At 39.8% G+C, this 13,819-nt stretch overlaps 1 protein-coding gene across 2 annotated transcripts in view; it reads right to left on the bottom strand.

Annotated features, from left to right (window-relative positions):
- The window catches only part of EPHA4 (EPH receptor A4), a 125,679-nt gene that overhangs the window by 62,616 nt on the left and 49,244 nt on the right, over positions 1-13,819 (bottom strand). For both annotated transcript variants that reach the window (XR_007358437.2, XM_048864134.2), the window contains exon 4: positions 8,553-8,708. Coding sequence is in view for 1 of the 2 variants with exons in the window: in XM_048864134.2 (XP_048720091.1) it covers positions 8,553-8,708 (156 nt within the window). In the remaining variant the exon portion in view is untranslated. The remainder of the gene's footprint in view (positions 1-8,552; positions 8,709-13,819) is intronic.

The raw sequence follows: 13,819 nt of genomic DNA, 5'->3' as shown, positions 1-13,819 counted from the left end.
AGGTGCTGAGTGCCTCCTATGCAGAGAGCCTTCTGGGAGGTCAGCAGGCACTGAGAGCACTCAGGCTCAGATTTTTTAAAGGTATTAGGTGCTGCTCTGCTCATTGTAGCATCTAACTGGTTGAGCATGTTCAGTGGGACTCAGTTTCTAAATCCTTCTGAAAATGAGCCTTGGGTGTTGCAGTGCTCAGTGCTGCAATGCTTAAATACCTTTAAAAAGCTGGGCCTAAGTACCTATTATGTTCCTGAGTACCAGGCCTTCACTCATTGGAATTCAAATCCATTCATTCACTGTGTATATGTGTGTGTAAAAGAACATTTCTCCATCATGATACCTGTGCAGAATGTGCAATGGATGATTATTACTTTTGAATGGGTTCTCATCCAGCATTCAGTCTACTTCTAATTTGTAGCATGAACCCCAAAGGAAGCTGTAACTCACTGGCAATTCCCACCAAACATTAGGAAACCTCACACATGCAAAAAGGACTTTTATCTTCTTTAACGATCCCTGTGCTATCCTTGGTGGGGGGGGAATCATCTATGAGTCCTGGTACCGGCAAGACAGACCTTAGCTTGATAAGGATTGTTGTGATCCTACCACAAAATAAGATGTCAAGATGCCCCGCTGTGATTTAAAGCAAGCCTAATCTTCATCTTTAAACCAAGAAAGTTTTATTGAACACGGTTAAATTCATCAAAATGTAAATTATGGACCTGATCCAGAGCTTATGAAGGCAATGGAAAGACTGACTGGCTTCCGTGGGCTTTGGCTCAGGCTCTACAGAATGATTTTATGGGCCTGATCCAGCAAGATGCTGGCTGTCCTCAACTCCAATGCCTCAGGAGTAAGCCCTATGTGAAGGAGAGCCTAGCGCACTGCATAGCAGAGTCATACAACAGAAAAGATCAACCAAGACTCACTGTAATCTAAAAGGGACCTGGTATGAATAGGACTGATTCGAATCAGCAATTTGACTTTGAGTAAACTATAGGAAAGCCCTGAAGTTTTTGATAAGATACAGGAACAACTTTGCAGTATAAGCATCTGGGAGTAAATGTCCAGATGTCAGCTCCTCTAATGGCAAGAAAACCTAACTGGATACATATTATTCATTGTACAATAAGTCATAAAAAATCAAATACATCTTCTATTGTATGAGGTTTGGAAGCCAGACACTGCATACGATATAGCAAGAATAAAAAGGACTATATAAAGAGATGCAAAGAGGAGAAAGATTCATATCTAGAACAGCTCCCAGAACCCAGCGTCTTTTAACCATAATAGTATTTTTTTTAATCCATCACAAGTCTAAAATTGAACTCCCTAGAGACAAAGGTCAAGCACGAATGCAGATTGCAGTGTTTCCAACTGGGTGCACAGAAAAAAACCCTCAAATAAATAATAAGATAAATTCCTTTAAACTCCTGTTGCTGCCTCACTGAAACACTGGGGAAACTGGTGCAAGGACAAGAGTTCAAGAAGAAGCACCTTGGTTCTCCTCTTTCTATTTTATAAAGCTTCATTAATCATGTACAACTTTGGAGCTGTCAATAATGCTTCAGTGTCTGGGCTGTGAAGCCCTTCAGATAAGCCTTTGTTGTTAATCTCTCTCCATCTGAAAGACAGGTTATAACACAGAGTAAACACTTGGGATGTGTAAGTTTTGACTCTGAAATAAAGTCCATGCTTTCCCCTGACAGTTGTATATGTTGCTACCACTAATTGCTTTCTTTCAGCAGTTGTGGACAGCTCTCTGGTTGCTGCAGGCTAGTTTACATAAGGGCTGCCATTTACGGCAATGGTTGCTTCTTAACTGCATGGACATTCCTGGTCATTTATCATTATCGGCTATGTGTTTTTACAACTGTGAGGGCTAAAGTTAACAGTCCACTAAATGTAACAACGACTTGAGATATCAATCATCAGCTACTTTCCTTTCTTTTTGGGCACAGATTAATATTAGTTCAGGTTTTTAATAGATTCACCAGGATATCTGATTGATACACAAGGGCCGGATTCCAAAGTTTTTACTCAGGCAAGACTCCCTTTGATGTCAGTGGGAGTTTTGCCTGACTAGGACCTTTGGAACTGGGCCCATGATAGAAATGTACATTTTCCTGGCATGCATTATTTCCCATTGACATGCCAAAAGACCTCTTCCCCTTTGGTTACTGGATATGTAAGACTTGGTTTCTTTGATTTAAAGACCAATGCAATTGATATCTCCACTTCTCTGAAGCTAAGCTAGTTACTGCAGAGTTCTAATTATTAATGTTCCATTGGACGTCTGAGACACACATGTCACCTTTGTGTGGGCTCTCTGAATTCCCCCACCAATAGCTACTCTAGTAACAACTATTGACCTTCCTAAACCAGCATGTGTGGCAACTCATGCTCTCAAACAGCCTAAAGAAGCACGACCACATCTTCTCTAACTAGCTTAACTGCAGATAAGAGCAACTATCCATCCAATTGCTTTTTAGATTAAAAGCAATGAAACCCATTACAGACGGCAAAAGGTTCTCTGGATATTGGATAGGAAAAAGTCCAGTCTGGAAAAATAGGTCATAACACTGCAACAAACTGCTGAATTCTTTACTTTGGCAAAACTTGATTTACTTCAATGGGAATTTTGCCTGAGTATGGACTTCAGTACTGCGCCAAATCAGAGTCCCAAATTAATCTAGTAAATGTCTGTACTAATTTAAAGATATGGAGAAAGAGAGGCAGAAGCTGGCTAATATCTCAAGGGAATCTTGCCTTTAATGAACTGTTGATTTTAGCCTTAATTGTAATTAATACACAGCCTTGTACAACTCCCCTGGCTCCCCATTCACATCAAGATCTGGTCCAAAAAATGCCCTCTCTGTTTTTAAAATGTTCTATAGACTTGTTTCAGTGAGTCGACCCCCTCTCTTGTCACATACCCTCCTCCCACTTAGCCTCTCCTCAGTCCCTTCATCCAATCACAGTGTTTGTGGAGAGAGAGCCTTCTCCTCTGAAATTCCTGTCATCCAAAATCCCTTCCAATATAGCTGCAGCTAACTGATGACATATTTCTAAATCTCTTCTAAAAACAAAATAAAAAAAATCCCCCAAACTACTCTTCCCTATTGCCTCGGCTAAACACAATTCTTTCTCCTGCCACTGTTATTTTTGTATAAGTTTGCAACTGTAATATTTTACCCTAAAAAGTTTTTCAAGGTAACAGTTGGTATGAAGGAAGTGCTACACAATACGGTTATGGGTTATTGTTCCTTAAAAGATGAGGCAGCATTTCATATAATTAAATCTGTCTTAAAGGAATAATAAAATCAGTTGTTTAATTATGGTCTTCTAATAAGGTGAGGCAGAATTATTACATTGGGAAACACAGTCTCTTATGACAGGAGGGTGCCAAATAAGGGTGGTCTCTTGTATAGGTTTCAATGTCGTTTACACTGGTCCTCACTTGCTCTCTCATAGCATATGGTACAACTTCTCATTGAAGGCCTCAGACTGCATTTCTAGAAGAAGTGTGGGGGAAACCCTGGGAAGAAAATATGGAGAAGTCCATGCTAAAGCTGCCTGAAACACACTACCGCTTCCATGGCCACATGTTTTCCCCTACTATCTGGTTCTTCTGCACCAGCAGTTGACCTCAAATTATATACAATTAGAACAGGTGACATCAGAATTTGTCTGGATGTGCAGTGAAGGGCTACGTTTAAGAAAAAATGTATGTGTGTGTTCTTTATGCAAAAATGTAAGCAATTGTAGTAAATATACTAAATACATGCTCAGATGACCAGCTCTATGTGCAATTAGTCATTCGCATGCAGAGTTATTGTGAATGTATTTGCAAATAGGTATGTAACTGCACCCACATTTTTGAAAATGTAGGCCAATGTTTATCTTTGTGATATTTTAAGTGTAACAGAGGATAGAATCAAGGACATATATGAAAAAGTAACATTTGCAAGATTAAAGTGTTTAGACCTTACAGACCTTTTTTTAAACCTTGACCTTGGAAACAAGTAAGGACAGTGTTATTTTAATTTACATTCAAATTTTAACATCACAGTCACACAGCACTAGTGGAATCCACATTGAGTTTCCACTGTTCATCATTTCATTATGGTTCATTATGTTGATAACTGTCAGAAAGCATTAGAAGCAGGGGGCTTGAGTAATAGGACTGAAATGGTAATTTAAAAACAATATACTTTCTGGAGAAAATACAGAAGTGCACTAAATTCAATTAGAAGAGGTGAATGTAAAGACAAACTAAGTGGTGTTTGCTGTTTGAAGTAAGGCTCTTTTGATTTCTTGATAACCTAAACTAGAGAGAGTCTTTTTAAAGCAGGCACTTTCATCACACATCTTGCTAAATTTGTTCTCATTAACTCTACGCTCCTTTGGTATAAACTGTCTTAAAAAGCAGCTGTTTTAGGAATATTTTAGGCCATGCCAAACTATCAATCAATCAGACCTTGTTTGGGTGGCACAACAATCTAAATTATTCAGGGTCATTTACTTAGACAGATCTCAAGCTGGACAGTCTATGCTAATCATCTCTCTTTTGTAAAATCCTCCCAATCACAAACCATTAATAATCTTGATCAAACAGGCAATATAAACAACACAAAAGTGCCTCATACCAGCTTATAATGTGTGCACTGTTTGCTAAAAAACAGTGAAAGAGACACACAGGGTAAGCAAGAGCAACTCTCATTGACTTGAGTGGGGGAATTACACCTGTCTATGCCAGAGTGGAATTTAGCAAGGGGAAAAAATGTCTAAAATCGGCATCCTCACAGATTAGAAAGAGAAATTCAGGAATGAAGAGCATGACTGTTAAATTGGTGGCTTTCTACCTTTCATAGCTTTGTTTATTGTGGAGACCATTAATACCCTATTTAGGTGCTAACCTTATGATAGACCCATCTTCTCAACAAGTACTGAAGTATAATGAAGGTCTGAAGAGTTGCATTAATATAACTTTTGTCATGCTTCCAGAGGGGAAAAATGACTGTTTTCCATAGTTTCTGCTCAAGTGTACTATAGGTCAATCATACCATTTCCCTTGCCCTAGCACACAGCTGACAAGCCCTGTGCGCTTTAGAATTGCAAGTCTGAATTCCTGACTTAGCCGATGAGGCGGATCCAAAGTAAGAAGGAGAATTTTGTCTAAGAAAGGAGGAAGTGGTTCTTTTCCTTGGCAATGACACAACATCAGTGATTATCCCATGGAGGGGAGACTGAAGTGAAAGTTCCCTTCTGTCCCATAAGTAAACGTATGTCTTCCTGTCTTTGTGCATCGATGTCTGCCCTATTCACATGTCCCAGCTACAACCTGTGGCTCAAATTCTGCTGTCATTCATACCCATGCAACCCTACCTGGCCATATTCTGCTCTCAATATTGTAGGTGTAAGTCAGGAGTAACTACTGGTATCAGTGGCGCTATACTTGATTTCTACCAGTGTAACTAAGAGTTGAATTTGGGTCATTTACTTAAAGGGGGCATGAGCAAGAGTTAAAAAGTGGTTTGTATAACTTAACACAGGACAAATCCAGAGAACATGTAAAATATTCCTCATCAAATCTTTGATGCAGAGGGGGTAGTGTCAGAATATTCCAAGCTCTGGGGAACATGATCGGCCCAGCATATCAGAAACTAGGGGCAATTTTCGTAAACATGAGAATTGTGTAAAAGGGAAGGGAGGAAGATTTCTAATTCCCTCTCATCCATAAGCACAATCAGGTTAATGGAAAGCTGTAAGAGTCTTCCTCCCCAAGCCTGCAAAGGGTAAGATACAAATGACAAGAGAGCAGCCGATATATTACTAAAAGAAATCGATACCAAAGGGTCAAGGATCTACAGAAAAGAGTCCTGAGAAGACTGAAGTTCTTCATCTTAAAAAAAGGTTTAGAAATAATAATATATAGTTAAAAAAAGGATCAATCCACAGTGCATTCCAGGTGTTTCCCTCCAAATTACCCAACACTACTTTTGTTCACCTGGTCTAATAGTTCTCCAAGTGAACAGAAACCCGATTTTACAAGCCACTGGAGCATAGTCTATCTTTTTGCTAGAAGAATGGATCTCAGATACTGTGTTTTATTTCTTCATTAGTGTGCCGTCACACTGAGCGATTACTAAATGCAGGGCTGAATGAGAATACCAGGGTTAAAGAGAGCATAATGAACAAAGAAGGTACCTGATTATTATGGCTGTCAGCACAAGGGAATTGGGTTTGTCACCTGGTTTAACCAACTGGTAAGAACTGATTAGCGTCTGAAATTAGTTTGAAAAAAAAACTTCTGATGTTTATGTTCCTCTCCGTCTCCACATCTTGTCAGGAAAGGCAGACAAACTCAGGGGGTTCTTCTGGAAGGGTTACTTACATACAGGCTCCCTAAATGGCTTCCGTCACTTGCCCAGAAGGAGTTGGCCAATGGCTACGTGGAACTGGTTTCGGAAGGAGCGGTGCAGCGGGTGGCCTCTTGCAAAACCCATCTTGCTGTGAGACGAAGCCTTAACATGCTCACGTGGGGATACACTGCATTATCAGAGCATTTTCTGTTGTATATGTCATAAGCATACACAGTCATAAACAACACTAGAACACAGCTAAGCCAAAAATTTCAGAGGAGGGGTGTGCTGGAGAGTGTGCGGCCTGCCGTATGTGACCGCTTTCTCGATCATAAACAAACACTGAAATAACCTTGTTGTTCTCCTTCATTTTGGGTCACATAGAAATAAACCCTTTCACTTTTTTTAGCAATCCAACAAAACAAATCCATTTCACATTTCTTACAGACCACATGCAAGCGCACGCATGCACACTCTTTCCTTAATATATAAAGGCTCAAATCATAGCATTGAGCTACAGTGGGTGCAGTGTAAATCCACACTGTTCCAGGTAGAGCTCAGACCTGGACCATCATTCTTCCTCCAATGTTCCAGTGCATTTGGTACTGTGCAGCCTCCTTGTTTCTGTGTGCCCAGTATTCTCATTTGCAGAAGTGAGGAGTGGGGGCAGAGCTATGTCCCCATTTCTTGGGTTAAGCTATAACCCTGGGGGTAATCCTGAGAACAGCGACTGCAGTTGTGACCGAGTATCGCACCAGCCTCAACCCCACTACACACACAAGCTGGTCAGAACCTCACCCACAGTGATTAAACTTAGCAAACATGGACCCTAGCCCAAACTGATCATTTGCAGGTATATGCTTCACAAGAAAGAACTGTACTTGTAAATATACATGTTATCCTTCCACAAAACCATTTCCTGGATATGACTCATTATCCATTAGAACTCTCTCTTTGCACTTTGGTCACCTGCACATACTGTGTCGCCTTACCTCAAACCTTCGTTTGGTAGTTTCATTTTTGGTCAGGACTTCTCTCACTAAGCCAGGTTTTCATTAGTATAATGAAATATACTGGTATAATAATGGTGCTTAGGGGTGCAATTATTGGAAGGGAAGGGCTGGAATTTAGGGGCAGTGCTATAACAGTGATGGACAAAAAATGATTTCCTCTTTGAAGGGGAGAAATGAAGATTAAAAGGGATACTATAAAATGTGACCCATCTCCCCACAAGAAATTTGGATTACAATAAAAAACTAACAAAACAAAAAATCTCTCTCTCTCTCACAGACACCTCCACATCCTGATTCTGATCAAAAAGCAGTCCCTATAGACTTCAATGGGAGCCAAGAATATACCCCAGCAAAATATAGCCTTTATGTTTATTAACTCAGAATATTATATTCATACAGAAAAAAACCCTCAATTATCAAAATATTAGGCTGAGGGATGGTTTAAGTCTCACTTCTTAAACAGCATGACCCACTAACACATACCTGGCCTGATATACCAGTTGTAGTTACCCCCGTAGGCATGCTTCCCTGATGAAAACATCCTTGTGGAATTAAAATGTAATCTCCTCTTTCCCCACAAATTGAAGGGACTGGAGGATTTACAGGTTGCATATGTGCACTTATAAACTATGTATGTATCGGGGCACAACAAACCAATCATGTTGGTATTTAAGACTGCTACTGCCATCATTAAGGAGTCATGCTGTAAATTTTAAGCTAGTCAACACTGATAGTCTCACTAAATATCCAAATACTTACATTCATCCTAGTAACTGTGAGCAAATGTATCACAATTTCTACAAACATTAAGATTTTAAAACAGAAGAGGCTGTCTAATCCAGAGGATAGTGAACTGGACTGGGACTCAGGAGATATGGGTTCTATTCCTGTCTCTGCCACTGATAATAATGGAGCATGAGGTCAAACCTTTGATTATTATTGCTGAGCTATTTATTTTTACAGCAACTGGTTTCATCTCTCATTTAATTACAAATTTCATGTTATGCTTTGTGTTGGGAAAAGACCTGCTTTTGATACGTTGCATTTACTTGGCTAAGAGGAACGATTACTGAATGTTGCTGCCGCACACTTCTCAAAGTGAAACGTGCATCTCGAGGGAACATTTTTCATACAAATTATTGAGGCAGAAAGAATAACTAAATAAGAGAGTCCGACTTACGGGTGCAGGGCATGGAGGCAGCATCATTTTCGGCTCGGAAAAAGCCCCGATCACAGGTGCAAGAGGTAGAGCCTTCCCAAATGGAGTAGCTGTGCGATGGGCATTTGGCACAGGAAACATCTGTGGAGAGAGCCTTGTAGTATCCAATTTTGCAAGCTAGGAGAAAAGGGAATGGAGAGTGTTATTTGCCCAGGATGTGACAATAAAATGCTGTCTCCTCTACTCAAAACCTAGGCTGGAGACATTTTCAGAAAAGAACAAACCATGCCCACCTAGTCCCAGGTGAGAAGTTAACAAACCAAGAAATTCTTAGTTGCTAGCCCTACACTGAGGGATACCAATTTCTAATTCAAACAAGGGCCTTTGAGAAGCTGATCTGGTGATGTTACAAGAGCACCTATAAGCACATTTCCCTACCAACTTTGCTGGAAAATCTGCTTCATCTTTGTGTTATACATGGACTTGCATGTCACCCACTGTTCCCACCTGCGTGCACACACTCATACAGCGCAGTAATAGGGCACAACTGTTTAATTCTATGACCACTTAAGGAATGGCAGCTGACAGTCTGACAGTGCCAATTTTGGAGATGGAGTGGAACAGGCAACCACTGTGATTGGCAGGGAGGCTCTGAGTCTTACATGCCCGGAAATGGCATGTCTCCCTTCTGGCAAGGCAGGATTAATTTGGCTCTTTCTTCCCAAGGGAGGAAATAAGCATGTTCTTCCCTCCTCGAAGCTAGGGTATCCAATAACTGCAGTGCTGGCATGTGCACTGAATCCCCATGTGCACTTGGCAACCTTTCAGTGACATCATCTTCATTTACATGGATGGCTACTTTTACATCACTTGGAAAAATCTCACTACTGTCATGAATAGCAAGTTTTAGTAGGGGCCCCCAGGTATGTCATCCTAGAAATCTGTGCCTTGGCAAAAGAGAGAAGGCAGCCAACACCACTGGCTTTCAACCCTTCAGGGGACAGAGCAAACTTCCAGGCGTTTTTTATAAGAACAGACAGTGTAAGAGGGAGGGTTATTCCCAATATTTACAGCATGACTCACTCTCCAGGCTCTTCATTTAGCACCTAGACTATCTTTAGAGTTCCCACACTGTTACATGTATGCCTACAGAAAGGAACAGGCAGTCCCATTCAATGCCTTTCTTCCTCTCTGCACTCATCCAGTTGTTGTTGTTTTTCATTTATTCTTTTCTTTTTATGATACACACCCTAGACAGGGATTTTAGAAACACATTTGTAAAGGAGCGAGTTACTTCACTCTTCCTAACCAAAGCCACTGACGGAATTTCCTTAACGAGTCTAAACTTCATGATGTGTGGAGCGCTGTCAATAAAAGCACTGCGAGATCAATCTCGGCCTTGCTCACTTTGGCTGTCACTGGACCAGTGAATCTTATAATAACATGTTGCTCCAATGACTAAGATTTATGCTTCCAGAGTTTATACACATCACATAATTAGATAAGGTTCAGCTTGCAAGGTGCTTTTTGGCTACACTTCAAATGGCCTTGGGGTTTCGATTAAAATCAGAAACCGCTGCTTTGGCAGGAAGAAGCTCTGGGGTCAAGCCCAACCTCTCCACATCAAATACAATTAGTCCCCGAACACAAATAGAAACCCACTGGGTATAGGCCGTCACTCAGTCAGTCACAGTAAACAAAAGCAACTTGTGTAAAATGGATTATTCTGCATCCACTAGTACGGGCTGCCAAAAGAAGGGAAAACTACCTTAATATTTTTTTACATCGGAGTTGCAATGTTTGACGAATGAGCTCAAATACTGCTAGCAGCCTTGATGCATTTGGTTTAAAACCACTGACATGTAAATGACAGACTCTGAGTAGAGTTACACTGGTGTAAATTGGTAGTAACTCTCTTGAAAATGGTGGTGCATCTGGTTTGTATTAGCATAACTCGGATCACAATCATGCCCTAATTCTGAAAATGACATATACATAAATGCCGACAGAGAGCACTTTTTTGCAATGTAAAAAAGAAAGGGAGATGAAAAAAATACAACCTGAGACCTAACTAATCCCACTTATACTGCAAACTCCATTTCTATTTTTTTTAAAACCTAACGTCTAGCTTAATCGTATTAATGGCTCATGAAAATTATAAAATGAATAACTATCACTTGATTTTTTTCCTAATACCAAGACACATGGTAAACAAAGCACAGAATAACCAGCCCCACATAAGGGATGAAAATTCTGCTGTGGCTTTAACATTTTATTACAAAAACAGGAAGATACGGCAGTTACACATTCTGGGGGACAATTCCCACCTTATACCCTCTTTTCAGACTCTGGGGCTAGGAAGTGATTGAGAGGATGCAGTAGGCAGAAGGAGAGGGTTTTGAAATTCTACAGTTCACAGGAATTTCCCCCTTTTTCTTAACACAACATAATCTTTTGTTTTCTACTACGTTAAACCTTGGTCATTAATATTTCAGGACCTGCAGAAAGCTCTCTCTAAATGCAGTGGCAGCTTCTGAAGCACAGAGCCATTTTGCTTCGGCTATACAAAATCACCAACCACTGAACTGATGGTTTTCTTCACTTCAGTGTGTTCACAGATGCACTACATTTCAGCACTTGGCACATAAGAATACTTGAGAATACGCTGCATTTATTCAACAATTCTTTGCTCCTTGGAGTTCTATTGTATTTTCACTTAAAAACTTGATCCTAACCCTGTCAAGGGTATTCTTTCCCTGAAGTACAGCTGACACACCTACTATGACTGGTACTGGACTTTTTTTTTTAACTAGGATATTATACAGTATTTTTAAATGTTAATGAATTAGTAGACAAACAACAAGTGTGAATAGAACCCCTTCCTTGAAAGTCTTTATTGCTAGCTCATGACAATCCTTCATTTTGCTCCTTTTCTGGGGAGGATTTGCTAGATAGGACAGGGCATGAATAGTATTCTTACACAGCTTTCGAAAGATGTCATTGTAAAAAGATTAGTTTACATGTGTAATACAAACCTTGAATTCAATTCCTTTAGCTTTCCCTTAATTAGTTCTTTCTATTAGTTTTAAAAAAATGAGAGAGAGAGAGAGAGAGAGAGAAATCTTTTCTTCCATTCAGATCACCCACCAACATAACAAGGTTACATTTTAAAACGGAATTATCCTTAAGATTTCCAAGGAAATTCTTAAACAGAAATATTTTCAGTGTGAAAAATCAAAATTGTGACACCTGTATTTTTTCTGGGGAAAAAATATTAATTTTAAGTGAAGATGAGCCTAAAACAAAACCTTGGACTCACAGCTGCACAAAGCCTGACTTTAAGCAAATCTATTTCATTTATCTTTTCATCAGACTCAACAGAACACTGTCAACCTTAGCAAGCAAAAAATTTAACCTGCCATTCTTATAGCTTTCACTAGGGATAGCCACTAAAGTACAGTTATGGTTGCAAAAATAGGAGTTTAAGGAAAGTAGGAGTCCAGGTCTCACTTAATGTCAAAGGAATTTGGGTGTATAACTTCCTTAGGCCGTTTTGAAAATCCCAGCCTCTCATTATAAACCCTTGTTTTCAGAAGCTCATGACTTCCTGAAACAATTTATGTGCAGACTGAAGGTTGCTTTGCTTGTTTTCAGACAAAGTGTAAATTTTCTATTAAGGCCTCAGGCCTTTTCATTCAGCCCTTTCAAAATTAAGTGAAGTTGAAAAATAAACAAAACAACAAAAACAAAATAGTTCTCCTACCTGATAAAATTCTCCCACCACTTTTTTTTTTTGGTGGGGGGGGGGACCAAGGGTGAAGGGGGGGTGTTAATGCTACAGCAAGACAAATTGAAGTTATTGCATGTAAATTAAAGCCCAAATTGTGGAGCGACACCTTTGATAGGTTTGGAAGAAAAATAATTAAAAACTAAAAAATTAAACATCAATTTATTTATATATTAGTTTTATTTCAAGCTGGGGAAAAATGCAAACATTTTCACCCAAAATTTGCTCCTTTTTTTTCCTTGTTGAAATTTGAATTTAATATTTCATCAAAATTGTGAAAAATCTGAACAACTCTACAAATGGTGGAAAATGAGATTAATTTTTGGCAAAAAAAAACTGTATGAAAAAATTCATCACTATTTTTTAACTGAAATTCAAAAAATCTACAAAAATATCTAAATCTGGGAAATTTAAGACAACTCTATTTATATTCCTTTTGGCTCTTTCTTAGTTTCTTTACTTTCCTTTGCCCCGGTGACCCTCCCTCCCTGACTCTACATTCACCAGAAGGCTAACTATTACTTTGGGTTTGGATAAAGGAGTCTCCATGGGGCTAGGCTTCTTTGTGGCAGATCTCAGTGGCATTGAAGCAGAGAAAATGAGACACGTTTGGGTTGGCAGGCTGCTGCTTAAGACCATAGGCCTCTCTATATGGGAGCTGCCCTAGCAGCCAGATGATTTAGGGGACGATACAGAAGCTAGAGGAAAAGATTTAAGGAGCTACCAGCTAACTCACTCCAACCGCAGAAGCATATTTTTAATGGGGTAAAATGGGGTAAATCACAGCTTCTGGTTTTGAAGCTAATAAAGAAGAGAAGGCAGATGGATAGACAAAGGGCCAAATCCTTTGTTGGCATAACTCCACTTAGTCAATGGGAAGGTCTGGCACATAAATTTTAAATTTTCAGTTCAGTGCGCAGCAGCAGTAAAGAAAGTTAATGGTATAGAGGTTTGTACGAGGACATTATGGGCGTATAAACACTAGAATGTTGAACTTCGACTCTATAAAGCATGGTTAGCCTGCATTTGGGGCCCTAATCCTGTAAGAAGCTCCACAAGGATGGTTCCCGGAGCCTGCATGGAACTCACTGCAGGATCAGGACCTTAGTAGGAAATTTATTCCTTTGCAAAAGGCTAGCACAGGGCCAATGCACCACTTAAATTCCACTTAAACCTTCATTAACATGACTAAGTGAGTGGCGGCGCAATAACCTTAAGATTTGTCTCTTTTAACTTCTCCAGTTAAACAATAATGTTGCATGAATGTATTTGACTGCATTTTTTATAGGTGAAGCACAATTGATCTGCTTAATAGAAAACTAGACCAGCTGTGTAAATAAACTTAGAACTTGTTTACACTTCGCTACACTTCCAGCAGATGTAGGGTACATGTAGATACATGCGGCAGTGAAAAGGTCCAGCAAGGGTAGACAGCGGGGAAAGGTTCTAGCAGTGGATAGCTGCTGGAGCCTTTCCCCACTGCATCCCTCTGTCAGAGCCT

Source organism: Caretta caretta, chromosome 9, assembly GCF_965140235.1.
Source record: "Caretta caretta isolate rCarCar2 chromosome 9, rCarCar1.hap1, whole genome shotgun sequence".
Lineage (NCBI taxonomy): Eukaryota > Metazoa > Chordata > Testudines > Cheloniidae > Caretta > Caretta caretta.
The sequence above is the reverse complement of the archived record's forward strand: the minus strand, read 5'-3'. Positions and strand labels throughout refer to the sequence as shown.